Here is a 13,732-nt window from a genome sequence, read left to right on the forward strand (position 1 = left end):
AGATGGGTGACTACTGCTCTGTCACCATGTCCACCTGCCCCAGGGCAAACAAGGCCACACAGGTAAGACAGAACAATGAACCCACCCCACTCAAAGGGGCTGCTGTACACACAAGAAATGAAGCATATAGGCACACACACGTGGCCACACACGGAGACAACAGAAAAGGGTATAACTACCATAAAAACACATTTACAGAGGACCCATCCAAGTCTGAAGTCTGAATACTTTCAATTTCCATCAGCAAGTATATTTAAGTCTACCACAGCTTTGGGGTCAATTCCATTTCAATCCAGTCAATTCAGGAAGTAAACTGAAATTCAAAATGTCCAAGTCTCATTCCCAATCGGCACCCTATCCCTTAGTGCGCTACTTTTGACCAGTGCCACAAGTCTCTGGTCAAAAGTAGTGCACTTTATAGGGAATAGGGAGGCATTTGGGACACCACCCAAGAGTTAGGCCAACAACCTTCTAAAGCCCTCACCTAGTGAATTTGTTCATAAAAATACAATACTATTATGCATACTGTATTCACAGACTCCTCTTCCTATTATAACACCACCTGACCTGACCATATGTCTCTATGATATGTTGCCTCACTTCAAATGTGTCATCATCATATTTACAGCCTATTATCACCAGTCGCTGTAATGAACTGTTGTGCCACGAGATGTCACTGCAGGCAGGTATTATTGCAAGTTGACTGACATGACTAGGTTCCATTTGTATTATTATACTAAGAATCCAGATCATGAAGTAACACTGCAATATCCAAGCGCCTCCTTAAATAAAATATGATACACATTTATAAGTCAACCATCCGTATTGATGAGAAGATCCACAGATCCACATTCCATTCATAAGCTCCACAAAGGCACAGAAACTATTTGGACCCATTGACAACTCAGCAACTGAAAAACACTGACGTCATAGAACAATCTGCATTGTAAATGGATGAGAACTGAGTGCTACCAGGAACATGTCAGAATCTTTTCTCACGTTCCTTTCAATTAATATGACGAGAATAGATTTAGCATGAACAACAATAGTTATCAAAAGGGTTATACATTTAAAATGCTTTCTTTCAACCATATGAAGTATAAACATGATCCAACATGAAAGAATATGAATTATTCCTGAAAAGAAAATCTGTCTGTTTCTCATTTTGTTTCCAATGAGAGATGACAGTGGTGCCATGTTGGGTGCTGTACGGTGTCATGGGTAGAGGTAACCACACATTGGTGCCCTTGTACCCACCTCTGGGGTTAATCTCCAAGAATTCTGCCATTATCCCCAATTTCCAATCAAACTGTCGTGTCAGTGTGTTGCTATTGTGGCCGGTTCATCAGGCAGGCACAGGCTCTGGGTGCAATTTTGATGAGTCAGTGGATCTAAGCTTCTCACAATAGGCCTCTGGAGCCTCCACAATGGTGTGGACTAATGCACGCTTTCAGCCTGCCGCTGCTGAGTATGCAAGGCTTGTGTGAAAGCGGCAGTAAACGAGGGGCTTGGTAGTATAAAAACAGAAGTGAGGGCCTAGGACTCGACATTGTTACACTGGATCTGTTCCACCTCAGTACTCTCTGTAAGTATTCACACTACCTAGGTAGAATGTGAACATCTGATTCCTGTGCATCGGCGTGCCAACCAGTGGGATTGATTACATCCAGTATGGGAGATATATATTTGATATTTGTATCTGATATTTCCCCAGTGCAAACTGAGAGCTCAACTCATTCAACATGAGTTGTTTGGTGCTTCGCACCTTGCTCAGGAATCAATGTTCACTTTCATGTATAGCTAGCTACCAGAGAACCCAGAGTGAAGCTCTCCATTTTAGCCTAGTTTCCTCATCTCTGGTCTTCCTTGTCCCCTTTGGTAGAGAGCAACCTCACGGTGGAAGTAGCAGCCATGAACACTCAGCAGATGGAGCAGATGGGCCAGTTCAAGATCACTGTCTGGGAGGAGGAGAACTTCCAGGGAAAGCGTTGTGAGTTCCTGCTGGAGTGTCAGAACATCATGGAGAGGGGATTCCAAAAGATCCGCTCCATCAAGGTCGAGAACGGACCGTAAGTCTCTCTTTGGATGTCTACACCAGCCTAAAACAGAGGAGCTGTACTACATTACTGGTAGAGTAGTAATGTAGTATTACTATATTAAATCCATGGTTGTTGTTTGGTCAATCAATGGTATTGAGGATTTTTAGCTCATAGGTTGTGTTTGAGTAGAAAGTGAGAAATATGGTCATTGTAACATTCATTTCTAGCCTTAGTTCCTCTCAGAAGCTAAAATATACTTGATATATTATATATATATATATATTATATTCTACATTGCAGTTGTACTGTACTGTTGTGAACCTGCCCTCAGTTGATAAGCAAAGCTTGGTATGACAATGCTACATTTAGTTATCATTATCATGTCCACTCAACACTTGATAGCCTGATTTGGGCAATCTGTGTGCAATATAGTTTATGTATAATTTTTACATGGTTTGGACCAAATGTTATAGCTGAACGCAATACATGAGATAATCGATTTGTGCGCGTTATTAACCTTAAATGTAGCTCGTTGTTTTGTTTCTGTCAGTCAGTCAAAGTAGACTACTGTTGTAATCTCCATTGAGTCCCAGCTGCCGGCCTTGTGTTCTGTTCAAGCGGCTGACTGGCGATCTGATAATGGTCCAAAGGCGCAGCATGTGGTGTTTGCTTTGGCCCTTTGTCCCGTAATCAACACAGCGCTCTGTGCCATGGGGCGTTACACTTTTGTTAACTAACCTGGCACTCCATTTTCTCTCTTTCTCTCTTTCTCTCTTTCTTTCTCATTCCCTCTTTCCCCCTGCCTGTCGTTTAGCTGGGTGGGTTTTGAGTACCCTGAGTTCCAGGGCCAGCAGTTCATCCTTGAGAAGGGAGACTACCCCCGTTACGAGGCTTGGAGCGGAAACAGCAGTTACAGGACCGAGCACATGCTTTCCTTCAGACCTATTAAGTGTGCTGTAAGTTCCTCCCACACAAATGTAATTTCAAGGATAAAGAAAAGCGCCCATCTGAAGCATATTTCGGAATGAAGCACAGTAATAGTAGTAATGTTTTAGGTTAAGGTTAATATATTCACATATGATGCTTGTGTTTATAATTGATCATGGTACAATCATACCACAATTCTCAAATCCATCCGTTTTGGATTTTCCCCAAAATCTCTAAAATATGATGAGGCCATATGAAAACGAATCAAGGCTCCTGCACCTCTATCAACAGAACCACAGTGACAGCAAGGTGACTCTGTACGAGTGTGAAGACTTCCAGGGGCGCAAGTTCGAGATGTGCGATGACTACCCCTCTCTACAGGCTATGGGCTGGTGCAGCAAGGAGGTGCCCTCAATTAAAGTCAACTCCGGAGCGTGAGTCTTTTCTTATTCCTGTAACCTATGTATGCTGCCGTTACAAACACTCTAGGCTCTGATACGTAGACTACATTGACAAAGACATAACCACCCAAGATGATTGGTTTTGTACATTTCATAACAGCTTAGGACTGCACCCGGTCACATGTTACCTACATAGCAGCCTCATATAGTTTGTGTGATAAGAGTCCCATTAGAAAAATGATCAAGTGAAAAACATGTGCCCTTCTCTTCACAGCTGGGTGGCCTATCAGTTCCCCGGTTACCGTGGCTACCAGTACATCCTGGAGAGAGACAGACACCAGGGAGAGTACAGACACTACAATGAGTACAGCACCCAGGCTCACACCAACCAGGTCCAGTCTATCCGCAGAATCCAGCACTAAGTCCACTTGACACTATCCTCCAGCGGCTACCATGTACTGACCATGACATATATTAAAAATAGGCAATAAAGGCTTTATTCAAACTACGGAAACAGAGTGCTTGTGGCAATTCCTTGCTTATAAAAAAAACGGACTCTTGATCAGGACATATTGCTAGCTATCTAGCTGTTTAAAAGCCCGTGGTAGAGTCTTACCAACCCATTGCCACAGCGGCTAGCTGTGTATACTCCAACACAAGTGAATCACAAAGGCATTTCATGACCTGACAAATACATCAATACATAAACCAGGGTAAATACCACCTTTCTGTTAGGATAGGATGTATATTGTTCTTGTCAGATTGTATCTTATTTCCAATAAACAAAAGCAAGAGATCACTATTGTTTCCACCATTTGTTATTGCAATGTTGTGTTTTGTCGTAGCCTACCATGAAGCCTATACAAAAAAAGAGGGGTTGGGGGCTAAACTGGGGCGTCAAAGGACCACCTTTCTTTTACTGTGACAACAATCAAAAGAGCCATAAAACTTTACCAAACGAAATCGACAATATATGCCACATACATGCCCCTGGAGGCAATGGATCGAACCCCAGTTACGACACTCACTTTCTCTGACATATCCCTCTCTGCCTTAAAGGTAGGCTATCAATAAAACTTGAAAATACCTTTCAAATATGTTTTTTAAAAAGAACAAAGAAATAAACAATATGTTTCTGTGCTTAAGCCTTGAAATAACATACACTACACGCCCAAAAGTATATAGACACCCCTTCAAATGAGTGGATTCAGCTATTTCAGCCACACCCATTGCTGACAGGTGTATAAAATACGAGCACACAGCCATACAATCTCCATAGACAAACACAGGCAGTAGAATGTCCCATACTAAAGCGCTCAGTGACATTCAATGTGGCACATTCATAGGATGCCACCTTTCCAACAAGTCAGTTCGTCAAATGTCTGCCCTGCTAGAGCTGCCTCAGTCAACTGTAAGTGCTGTTATTGTGAAGTGGAAACATGTAGGAGCAACAACGGCTTGTGTGGTAGGCCACACAAGCTCACAGAAATGGATTGCCAAGTCCTGAAGAGCACATAAAAATAATCTGTCCTTGGTTGCAACACTCACTACTGAGTTCCTAAATGCCTCTGGAATCAACGTCAGTAGAAGACCTGTTCGCCGGGAGCTTCATGAAATGGGTTTCCATGGCCAAGCAGCCGCACATAAGCCTAAAATCACCACGAGCAATGCCAAGCGCAGGTTTGAGTGGTGTAAAGCTCACCACCATTGGACTCTGAAGAAGTGGAAATTCTCTGGAGCGATGAATCACGCTTCACCATCTGGCAGTCCGACAGACGAATCTGGGCTTGGCAGATGCCAGGAGAACGCTACCTGCCCCAATGCATAGTGCCAACTGTAAAGTTTGGTGAAGGAGGAATAATGGTCTGGGGCTGTTTTTCAGGGTTTGGGCTAGGCCCATTAGTTCCAGTAAAGGGAAACCGTAATGCTACAGCATACAATGACATTCTAAACGATTCTGTGCTTCCAACTTTGTGGCAACAGTTTGGGGAAGGGCCATTCCTGTTTCAGCATGACAATACCCCTGTGCACACAGCATGGTCCATACAAAAATGGTTTGTCTAGATCAGTGTGGAAGAACTTGACTGGCCTGCACAGAGCCCTGACCTCAACCCCATCGAACACCTTTGGGATGAATTGGAACGCAGAATGCGAGCCAGGCCTAATTGCCCAACATCAGTGCCCGACCTCACCAATGCTCTTGTGGCTGAATGGAAGCAAGTTCCCGCAGCTATTTTCCAACTTCTAGTGGAAAGACTTCCCAGAAGAGTGGAGGCTGTTATAGCAGCAAAGGGGGGGGGGGGGGGACCAACTCCATATTAATGCCCATGATTAATGCCCATATGAATGAATGAAGGCAGAAGGCTCTTAATCTGAAATGAAGTAGGCTTCTCTCCAAACCTGGCCCAAGGCGACTAACATGCAGCCAGACAATGTGAGTTGTCCAAGGTGCTGACCACTGCAGCCATGACAAACTAATTTAAGACCAAATAAATTATTTAAATTGGGGGATAGCCCCGCTATGTTAGGGTCAGGCTATCGTTGAGACTGCCATTGCATGATAAGGCTAACACATTTGCCAAGTTGTGTATAATATATGCATGTTTTCTTGAACCGGATTACGTTTTAAATCACACTTGCTACATCCTTATTGAATGTTTGTTTGCTGTGTCGTCTGACAGTTCAGGTCCAGGACATTCAATTCCGCGTTAGCCTACACACCCAGAGACTTGCTCATGAACCGCAGACCGGTAAAAGACACAGGCCCACACCCAGTCCAGGATCTTTTAATAAATGTTCAACTATACACACCTTTCCCAAATACACATTTCTATCCCGACTGATTAAAACGGCCGCACAGTGCAGAGGAGCTTGGCAGTCGTTTCGGATGGTGGGGGAATAGGTTAGGCCAGTGTTGCTTGTGTTTCAATCCCGAAAAACTGGTAAGTCCAACGATGAGTAAGAGAAGATATAAATAGTTTTTAGGTAGCCTAGCACTCTCTTTGCCTGTGAACGAGTTGGGAATTATTTTAAATGCAGGAGGCACTGCACTTGTCTTGGCTTCTCACCATCGATTTACTGTGCGCACATAGGAATGGTCTCATTTTGTAATCAGATGTATACAATTATATAGGTATTTCTGTGGGATTGCTTTACAGTCAATATACTTTATCTAAAGTGTTATTGAAGGGTGGAATCCTAATTTGAGATTCGTGCATAACTACCACCACTGACAATATGATTTATGCGCACATGTGTCAAATTATGATTCGAAGAGTTTTAGAGCCTATCGTTTGTTTGAATTGACAAATATTCATTTGAAACTATAAGGACACTATAAGGACATCAAAACTGGAACTATAACTTGGAACACACCAGAACGGGACAATACTATTTAATTCAAACCTTTCGAAAATGATCTTGCATTCGAGGCTTGTTTTAAGTTGCCTGCGACCTGTTTAAAGACTCAGGCAGCTAAAGCAAGTCTGGGACGCCAGACACAACTCTTCTGAGAGCAGCAGCAGCGGAACGCGTGGAGAGAGAGGCGTGGTGGGGACGTGGAATATTATCGCCTACTCCATGAGTCATATAATAGCCTTGCTTAGCAGTCACATACATACTCTCTGGTCTCATATCGTTTGCTCCTGTTATCTTTGCCCTAGACAACTATGACTTGATAACACATTTTCGTGAAAATATTACATTTGCATCAATGCATGTTGATTTACAAGAAATGTAATATGTTGTGTTTATTATGTGCATTTAATTATTGTCCGGTGTTGTGATTAGAAATACGTATTATGAAGTTGGTAAAAGTATCATAAAACGTCTACAAAATCTACAATTTGCTGTACATTTTGCATGTCCATGGCATATGACAGCTAATAAAGTGTTTGCCTTAAATACTGTCATTCCCTTTTTATTACACTTACTCACTGCATATTTTCACAGCTGATCTCATTAATGTTATCTGCCCACAGTGTATTTTTCTTCATATTCCTTAGGCTAGGACTAGGCCACGTTTATATGGATACAGTTATTGTATTTCAAGGAAAATCTTAATAAAGAAAATGCATTGTCATTATTATAAAAATACGTATTATTATTTCTTATTAGTTTACGAAGCCTCTGTATTATTAGGCATATTCATGATAATGGGTATGTCTCTGAGTATGATTGGGATTCCTTATATTATTATTACTAGGCCTATTGTTGTTATTATTATTTGTAGGCCTATTGTTGTTATTGTTATGCTATTATTAGGCTAATGGGCTTTTGTGGATCATGGATGGGGTCTTGGGAGGCAGCTTGGACGCTCGTCCTTGCAGGATTGCTTTTGATTAATAGAGAATTGTTCTCTCGTGGCTTTACATCGATAAACATAATTTAAGATATTGTTTTAGATTTAGCCTCATTACACTCCGATTGTATATAGCCTTATGCCTATAAACATAAGGTCGGTGATACATTTTTCTTGTTTTCCCAGGTGCATTGAGGCGTGTTTTTAAGGTCAATATTATTTTCATACATGAAATAGGCCTCTGTGTTTGCAAAGAGGTAAAGAGGCGGAAAAGAGAGGGGATCTGAACTGGTTTTCCATGTCAAACACTTCAATTCTCCATAGAAACTCTGATCTTAACGCGGAAACTTTATTAAACCCTGATGGTGGATTGATAAGACCGAATTTCTCTCGGATCTTTTTATTGTGGAGACCGGGGAGAGATGACAGAGGCAAATTGCTCTTTTAATTAAAGCAATGCACCAGAGGAAATTGCTGTCTGAATATTGTCTCCGAGATGGGGTTTGTGACAGTTGCCTGGAAACTTCAATCTGTCCCACATTTATTCCAGATCACAGTTATGAGATAAAGTTTAATAAAAATCTTTGCCCGAATGAAATCCAACCCTTTCTTGAACAACAGCTACAATGAGACAGAACTGCGGAGGAAACCTTATGTTTAACATGTATCTCTCAGGTTCGTGCTTTTGTACGTGACATTGAAAATATTATTTATTTATAGGCTATTCAGATGAGGGAAATCGTCTTTATTCCTTCGGTAGTGATTCTGCTTCTAGCTAGCGATTGCTCTGCCTTTTCAATCTGTAACCTGTCTCCTCTTTTGTCGGAAATCGGATATCCTCTTTCCTGAACGCGTTTCCTGGCTTCAGCCGTAAAGCTTGGAGGAAAAAAACTACAAATATTAGAAAACCGAGCATTAGAGACTAGATTATAAAATGAAACCATAGCTTTTTAAGGCTTTTTATAATATTTTCAATCTGAAGATAGATATTTCAAAGTGGAATAAGGATATAGTTTGCAGAATTTTCTAATGTTTCATTGTATTTTAACATCATTTTGCAATGAAAACTTATTTTACATTAATATATGCTATATTTTCAAATAATATTGGTTTAATAACATATTTATTTGTGTTACTGACCGGTCTATTGCAGATCCAACAGAAAATCTGTTGAAAGAAAGCAAAGGTGCATCCTGGAGTCCCATAAACACAGGAGTGCAAAAAGGTAAGAAATTGTTTACATTTTGTATTTATTATATGCATCCCAACCCAACATTATAGTTATTCAGAGCATTTTTAAGAATTAATATAAGCGTTTACCTTTTAATAATTGTAATCATCTACCGTCCATAGAAACACTGCCATTGATTTGATTTAGAGATAATTAATCACATGAAAGAAAATGATAACACGCTTAAAAAAGTGTTCTACAAGAGTGGACAATAAATACGTCATTGGGTTGTTTGTGAACTAGGCACATTTTTTTTGACAAATCGTTTTCTTTCTTGCTTTTGTAATTGTAAAACATAGACATCGAGGAAATTGAACCAAATTATTGTCCAACTACTGCTAGGTTATCGACATAATAATGTACACTTATTTTGGAAATAAAGTTAAATACATTTTTCAAATAGCCTATCAAAGGATGAATGCTTATTTTCCTGTATTGTCACCGTCACACATGTGTACTATTATGTGTTATTTTGATTAGGCAGTGGACAGATTCAGCTATGGCAGTTTCTCCTCGAACTCCTGTCAGACAGCGCCAACATGTCCTGCATCGCCTGGGAAGGGACGAATGGAGAATTCAAGCTAATTGAACCAGATGAGGTGGCCCGGCGATGGGGCGAGCGCAAAAGCAAGCCCAACATGAACTACGACAAACTCAGCCGCGCATTGCGGTACTACTATGACAAAAACATCATGACAAAGGTCCATGGGAAGCGATATGCTTACAAGTTCGACTTTCACGGGTTGGCTCAGGTTTGTCAACCCTCATCAACAGAGCAAGCTCTTTATAAATTCCAGAGTAATTTTGCCCCCATTCCCTTTTCAGGGATTTCAAAGCTAAACCTGGTTGGTCCAGGCGTCGGTTCGTCTGGATTCTCTTATTGGCCGGGGTCGCCGCCGACTCTCTACCACAGTCACAACCTCCAACCCCCGGGACCGTTTGGTTCTGTGTCTGCCTCGCACATCAGCTGCGTCAACAACATCAACAACCTGAATAACATCAATAACCACTACAATTGACTCATATTAACTCTACCAATAACGTTGTCAAAAAAGGCCTAATCATAATTCACAATGGTAGCTGAAGGCGCGCGCCTTTTTAAATTAGGTCGCTGAATTATGATTTTTCCTCTTGTGGACCAACATTTTTTTTTAAATCCTCAATAAATGGGCCTATGGGAAAATCATGAATCATTTATGGAGTGTTTAAAATTTAAACACATGCTTTAAAAAAAAAAAAAATATGAAGCCTATATCAAACAAAATCTAGATTAAGAACCATTGTCTTGCCTATGTTTCTCTCGTTGATAAAACATTAAGAAAACGTTCTCGAACGTTGCAGATATAAATACGACAAATAGACCAGGCGTAATTTCCTTATTCTACATGTCAGAGATGCATGTTTTCGCTACCCGGACGTTGCAAAACGTTGCGTCCTACTGAACGCATTCCTGGTGTCTGCAAGAGATTGTCTGGCTTCTAGCGCCTCCAGGTGGCTATTAATTCGGCATATAAATACTGATTTGATCTCAAATAAGCTTGCAGTGTAATTTTCAATGTAGAGATATTACTGCGACTCTAAAAACATTATGGAGATACAGATATATCGTCACTTTAAATAGCCTTCGTTATGTAGATGTAGCCTACACAGGCAGTTTACAATGCAGTGCAGGTGTCTACTAGATTACGACAACAAAAGGGGTTTCCTTTTCGTTTTCTTACGTTTTCTTTATAGCCTATTTTTACATTTGACACACAGATTCGACATTTTTATGCACGGAAAAGAATACATAGATTGTTCGATTAACACTTAAAACCTCTTAGAAATGATCTTTGAAATTGTAGGCACATTTTTCCGAAAAGCTATATCCACCAATTTTTCACATTTGTGTTTTTCATCGGAAATGATTGCTTATGGGTACCTTAATTTATGTGTAAAATAGTACTGTTCTCAGATTTTCTTGTGTTTGATTATTATACTTTTTTTGCAAAATGTTATACATCCATTGTTTAGCTGGAATGGAATGTTCATATCCTGTCAAACGGAAAATGTAGGCTAATTGGTTTACATACAGAACTCATATTACTGTATGAAAAAAAGTTGATTTAAAAAATATGTATGTTGTGCCCTAAATGTATAATTTGTACATTTATTTATACACATTTTTGTTACTTGTTACATTTGACTCTGTAAAACCTAGCAGTACTACCTATTTCCCTGAGAGTGAGGCGCATATGTAGCATTTTGAAAAACACGTAATTATTTGTCTCTGAAATGAAACCATCAAGTGATAGATTTTAAACAAATACATATCTGTCATTGAACAACCCCATTCCATGATTAGATAGATATAGTGAAAAAACCCACTAACCTCTTTCATAATTTGTTTAAACAATAAAAGCTAATTTACCAACATTTCTGAAAATGGGTAGGTCTATATAACGTTTTGGAATTAAACTCTTCACATGTACCTATTCCATTACATCTTCATCGTTCTCTTGTTGTTATCCTACTGTAGCCTATAAAATGAACATGTTATTGAATACATCGAGTGTCATTTGTACAGTGGTTGATTGTCATTTGTTAAGGTTTAGGCATGCATGCTATTAGGCCTATTGTAGCCTAGATTTGTGACATTTTGTGAACTTAGCATGTTATTTTACATGCATTTTATTTTTGCAGAATTATCACAGAATGTATGAAAATGTGCACAAGACCATCATTATCCTCATTAGAATTTGCAGATGATTTTTCCAAGTGCGCAACAGATCTTTCGCTCTCAGCTTGGTTGAGGATCTTATGGTGACGTATAATTAAGCCTACATTATTTTAAGCCACACAGGGGCGCGGCGTCATACTGTTTCCATAACATTTATATTACATTTAAATGATCTACATTTAAAAACATGACCCACTGTTCCATGTGCTATTCTGTTTTGAGGGAGAAACGTTTTGTGTTACTTTAAATCTAGACAAAAATGAAGTAGGGCTATTTCAAAATATTTTTTCACCTTCATTGCTGTGGATCAGGTCATTGGACACATTTACAGTGCCTTCAGAAAGCATTCACACCCCTTGACTTTTTCCACATTTTGTTTTTTTACAAAGTAGGATTATGATGGATTCAATTGTCATTTTTTTCATTGTCAAAAAACAACCCAAAATACTCTGTAATGTAAAAAATAAAAAAATAAAATGAAAACACTACTACTGTATGTCTTGATTAGATAAGTATTCAACCCCCTGAGTCAATACATTTTAGAATCATATTTGGCAGATGTGAGTCTTTCTGGGCGAGTCTCTAAGAGCTTTCCTCACCTGGATTGCATAACATTTGCCCATTATTCCTTTCAAAATTCTTCAAGCTCTGTCAAATTGGTTGTTGACCATTGATAGACAACCATTTTTAGGTCTTGCTATAGATTTTTAAGCAGATTTAAGTCAAAACTGTAACTCGGCCAGTAAGGAAAATTCACTGTCTTCGAGGTAATCAACTCCTGTCTAGATTTGGCCTTGTGTTTTAGGTTATTGTCCTGCTGAAAGCTGAATTCATCTTCCAGTGTCTGATAGAAAGCAGACTGAACCAGATTTCCTCTAGGATTTTGCTTGTGCTTGTGCTTAGATTCATTCCATTTATTTTTTTATCCCGAAAAACTCCCCAGTCCTTAACGATTACAAGCATACCCATAACACATTACAGCCACTATTATGCTTGAAAATATGTAGAGTGGTACTCAGTAATGTGTTATATTGGATTTGCCCCGAACATATCACTTTGCATTCAGGACAAAAAATGAATTGCTTTGCCACATTATTTTGCATTATTACCTTAGTGTCTTGTTGCAAACAGGATGCCTGTTTTGGAAGATTTTTTTTCTGTACAGGCTCCATTCTTTTCACTCTGTCATTTAGGTTATTATTGTGGATTAACTACAGTATATTGATGGTATGGGTCAACATGCATTCCATGTCAGATTGCCTGTATCTGGTAAAGAATTACTTCACATAAGCTTGTATGTAACCTAAACCTACATCTAGACATGCAGTGCTGTCAGTGGTTTGAGATCCAGAGAAACAACTATTCACTCGTTGTCTGTGGAGCCCATTTGAAGTCATAGATGGAGAATGCCTCCCACATGGTTGCATATTGTGAGGACGCTGATAAGAACATGGCAGTGTATGTGTGTGTGACCTGTATATCAATAGAGCCATCTATTGATGTCAGGCAGGCAGCGCTCGAAACACCAGACCCATTTCAAATACCCGGTCTCCTCTCCCTCTGTCTGCACATTGACAGACCAACAGAGGCCAAGGCATGATCTCAGTTTCTCTCTATTCTTGTTCTCACACTATAGAACACTTAAAGGAAATGTCCCTATAACAATGACATTCACTTTCAAAATATTAAAAACGGAGCACAAGCAAGATATGTATACCGATCTAAACTGTTTAAAGCTATGCTAAAACCTACAAAAAAATGTAATAGACAGTACCAGTCAAAAGTTTGGATACACCAACTCATTCCCGGGGTTTTCCTTATTTAGATTCTTCAAAGCCACTATTTTCCTTGAGGACATCTTTGCACACTCTTGGCATTCTCTCAACCAGCTTCAAGACCTGGAAAGAAAATCAGTTGTGTTGTGACACGGTAGGGGTTGTATACAGAAGACGTTTTTTTAATAAGGCTAAGTCCATATTATGGCAATAACAGCTCAAATAAGTAAAAATAAATTACAGTCTACCATTACTTTTAGACAGGTCAGTCAACCCGGAAAATTTCTATAACTTTGAAAGTTTCTTCAAGTGCAGTCGCAAAAACCATCAAGCGCTATGA

At 39.7% G+C, this 13,732-nt stretch overlaps 2 protein-coding genes across 3 annotated transcripts; both read left to right on the forward strand.

The window, feature by feature from the left end:
* Positions 1-1,432: 1,432 nt before the first annotated feature.
* Positions 1,433-4,166, forward strand: LOC110501534 (beta-crystallin A2). The gene is made up of 5 exons (XM_021579178.3): positions 1,433-1,585; positions 1,883-2,069; positions 2,854-2,995; positions 3,258-3,400; positions 3,642-4,166. Exons 2-5 carry the CDS (start codon positions 1,912-1,914, stop codon positions 3,787-3,789), a joined length of 591 nt encoding a protein of 196 aa, XP_021434853.1. The 5' UTR covers positions 1,433-1,585; positions 1,883-1,911; the 3' UTR covers positions 3,790-4,166.
* A 2,074-nt stretch (positions 4,167-6,240) lies between these two features.
* Positions 6,241-12,100, forward strand: LOC110501535 (protein FEV). 2 transcript variants are annotated; one of them, XM_090215698.1, is made up of 3 exons: positions 6,241-6,309; positions 8,821-8,892; positions 9,379-12,100. In XM_090215698.1, the coding sequence occupies exon 3, from the start codon at positions 9,438-9,440 to the stop codon at positions 9,915-9,917; it is 480 nt and encodes a 159-aa protein (XP_090071824.1). In that variant the 5' UTR covers positions 6,241-6,309; positions 8,821-8,892; positions 9,379-9,437; the 3' UTR covers positions 9,918-12,100. The 2 variants fall into 2 exon arrangements, with proteins under 2 accessions (XP_090071824.1, XP_021434854.1); XM_021579179.3 differs by lacking the exon at positions 6,241-6,309 and adding an exon at positions 7,463-8,342.
* Positions 12,101-13,732: the final 1,632 nt, after the last annotated feature.

Source organism: Oncorhynchus mykiss, chromosome 22 (assembly GCF_057628025.1).
Source record: "Oncorhynchus mykiss isolate SJ-2025 chromosome 22, ASM5762802v1, whole genome shotgun sequence".
In the NCBI taxonomy this organism is placed as follows: domain Eukaryota; kingdom Metazoa; phylum Chordata; class Actinopteri; order Salmoniformes; family Salmonidae; genus Oncorhynchus; species Oncorhynchus mykiss.

What these genes read in the sequence shown, in the direction of transcription:
- LOC110501534 (XM_021579178.3), top strand. Translation starts at nt 1,912, where the DNA reads ATGAACACTCAGCAGATGGAGCAGATGGGCCAGTTCAAGATCACTGTC. An exon ending in ATCAAGGTCGAGAACGGACC is followed by an intron (nt 2,070 to 2,853) that starts GTAAGTCTCTCT and finishes CCTGTCGTTTAG; the next exon opens with CTGGGTGGGTTTTGAGTACC. An exon ending in ATTAAAGTCAACTCCGGAGC is followed by an intron (nt 3,401 to 3,641) that starts GTGAGTCTTTTC and finishes TTCTCTTCACAG; the next exon opens with CTGGGTGGCCTATCAGTTCC.
- LOC110501535 (XM_021579179.3), top strand. Translation starts at nt 8,294, where the DNA reads ATGAGACAGAACTGCGGAGGAAACCTTATGTTTAACATGTATCTCTCA. An exon ending in GTTTAACATGTATCTCTCAG is followed by an intron (nt 8,343 to 8,820) that starts GTTCGTGCTTTT and finishes GGTCTATTGCAG; the next exon opens with ATCCAACAGAAAATCTGTTG. An exon ending in AAACACAGGAGTGCAAAAAG is followed by an intron (nt 8,893 to 9,378) that starts GTAAGAAATTGT and finishes TATTTTGATTAG; the next exon opens with GCAGTGGACAGATTCAGCTA.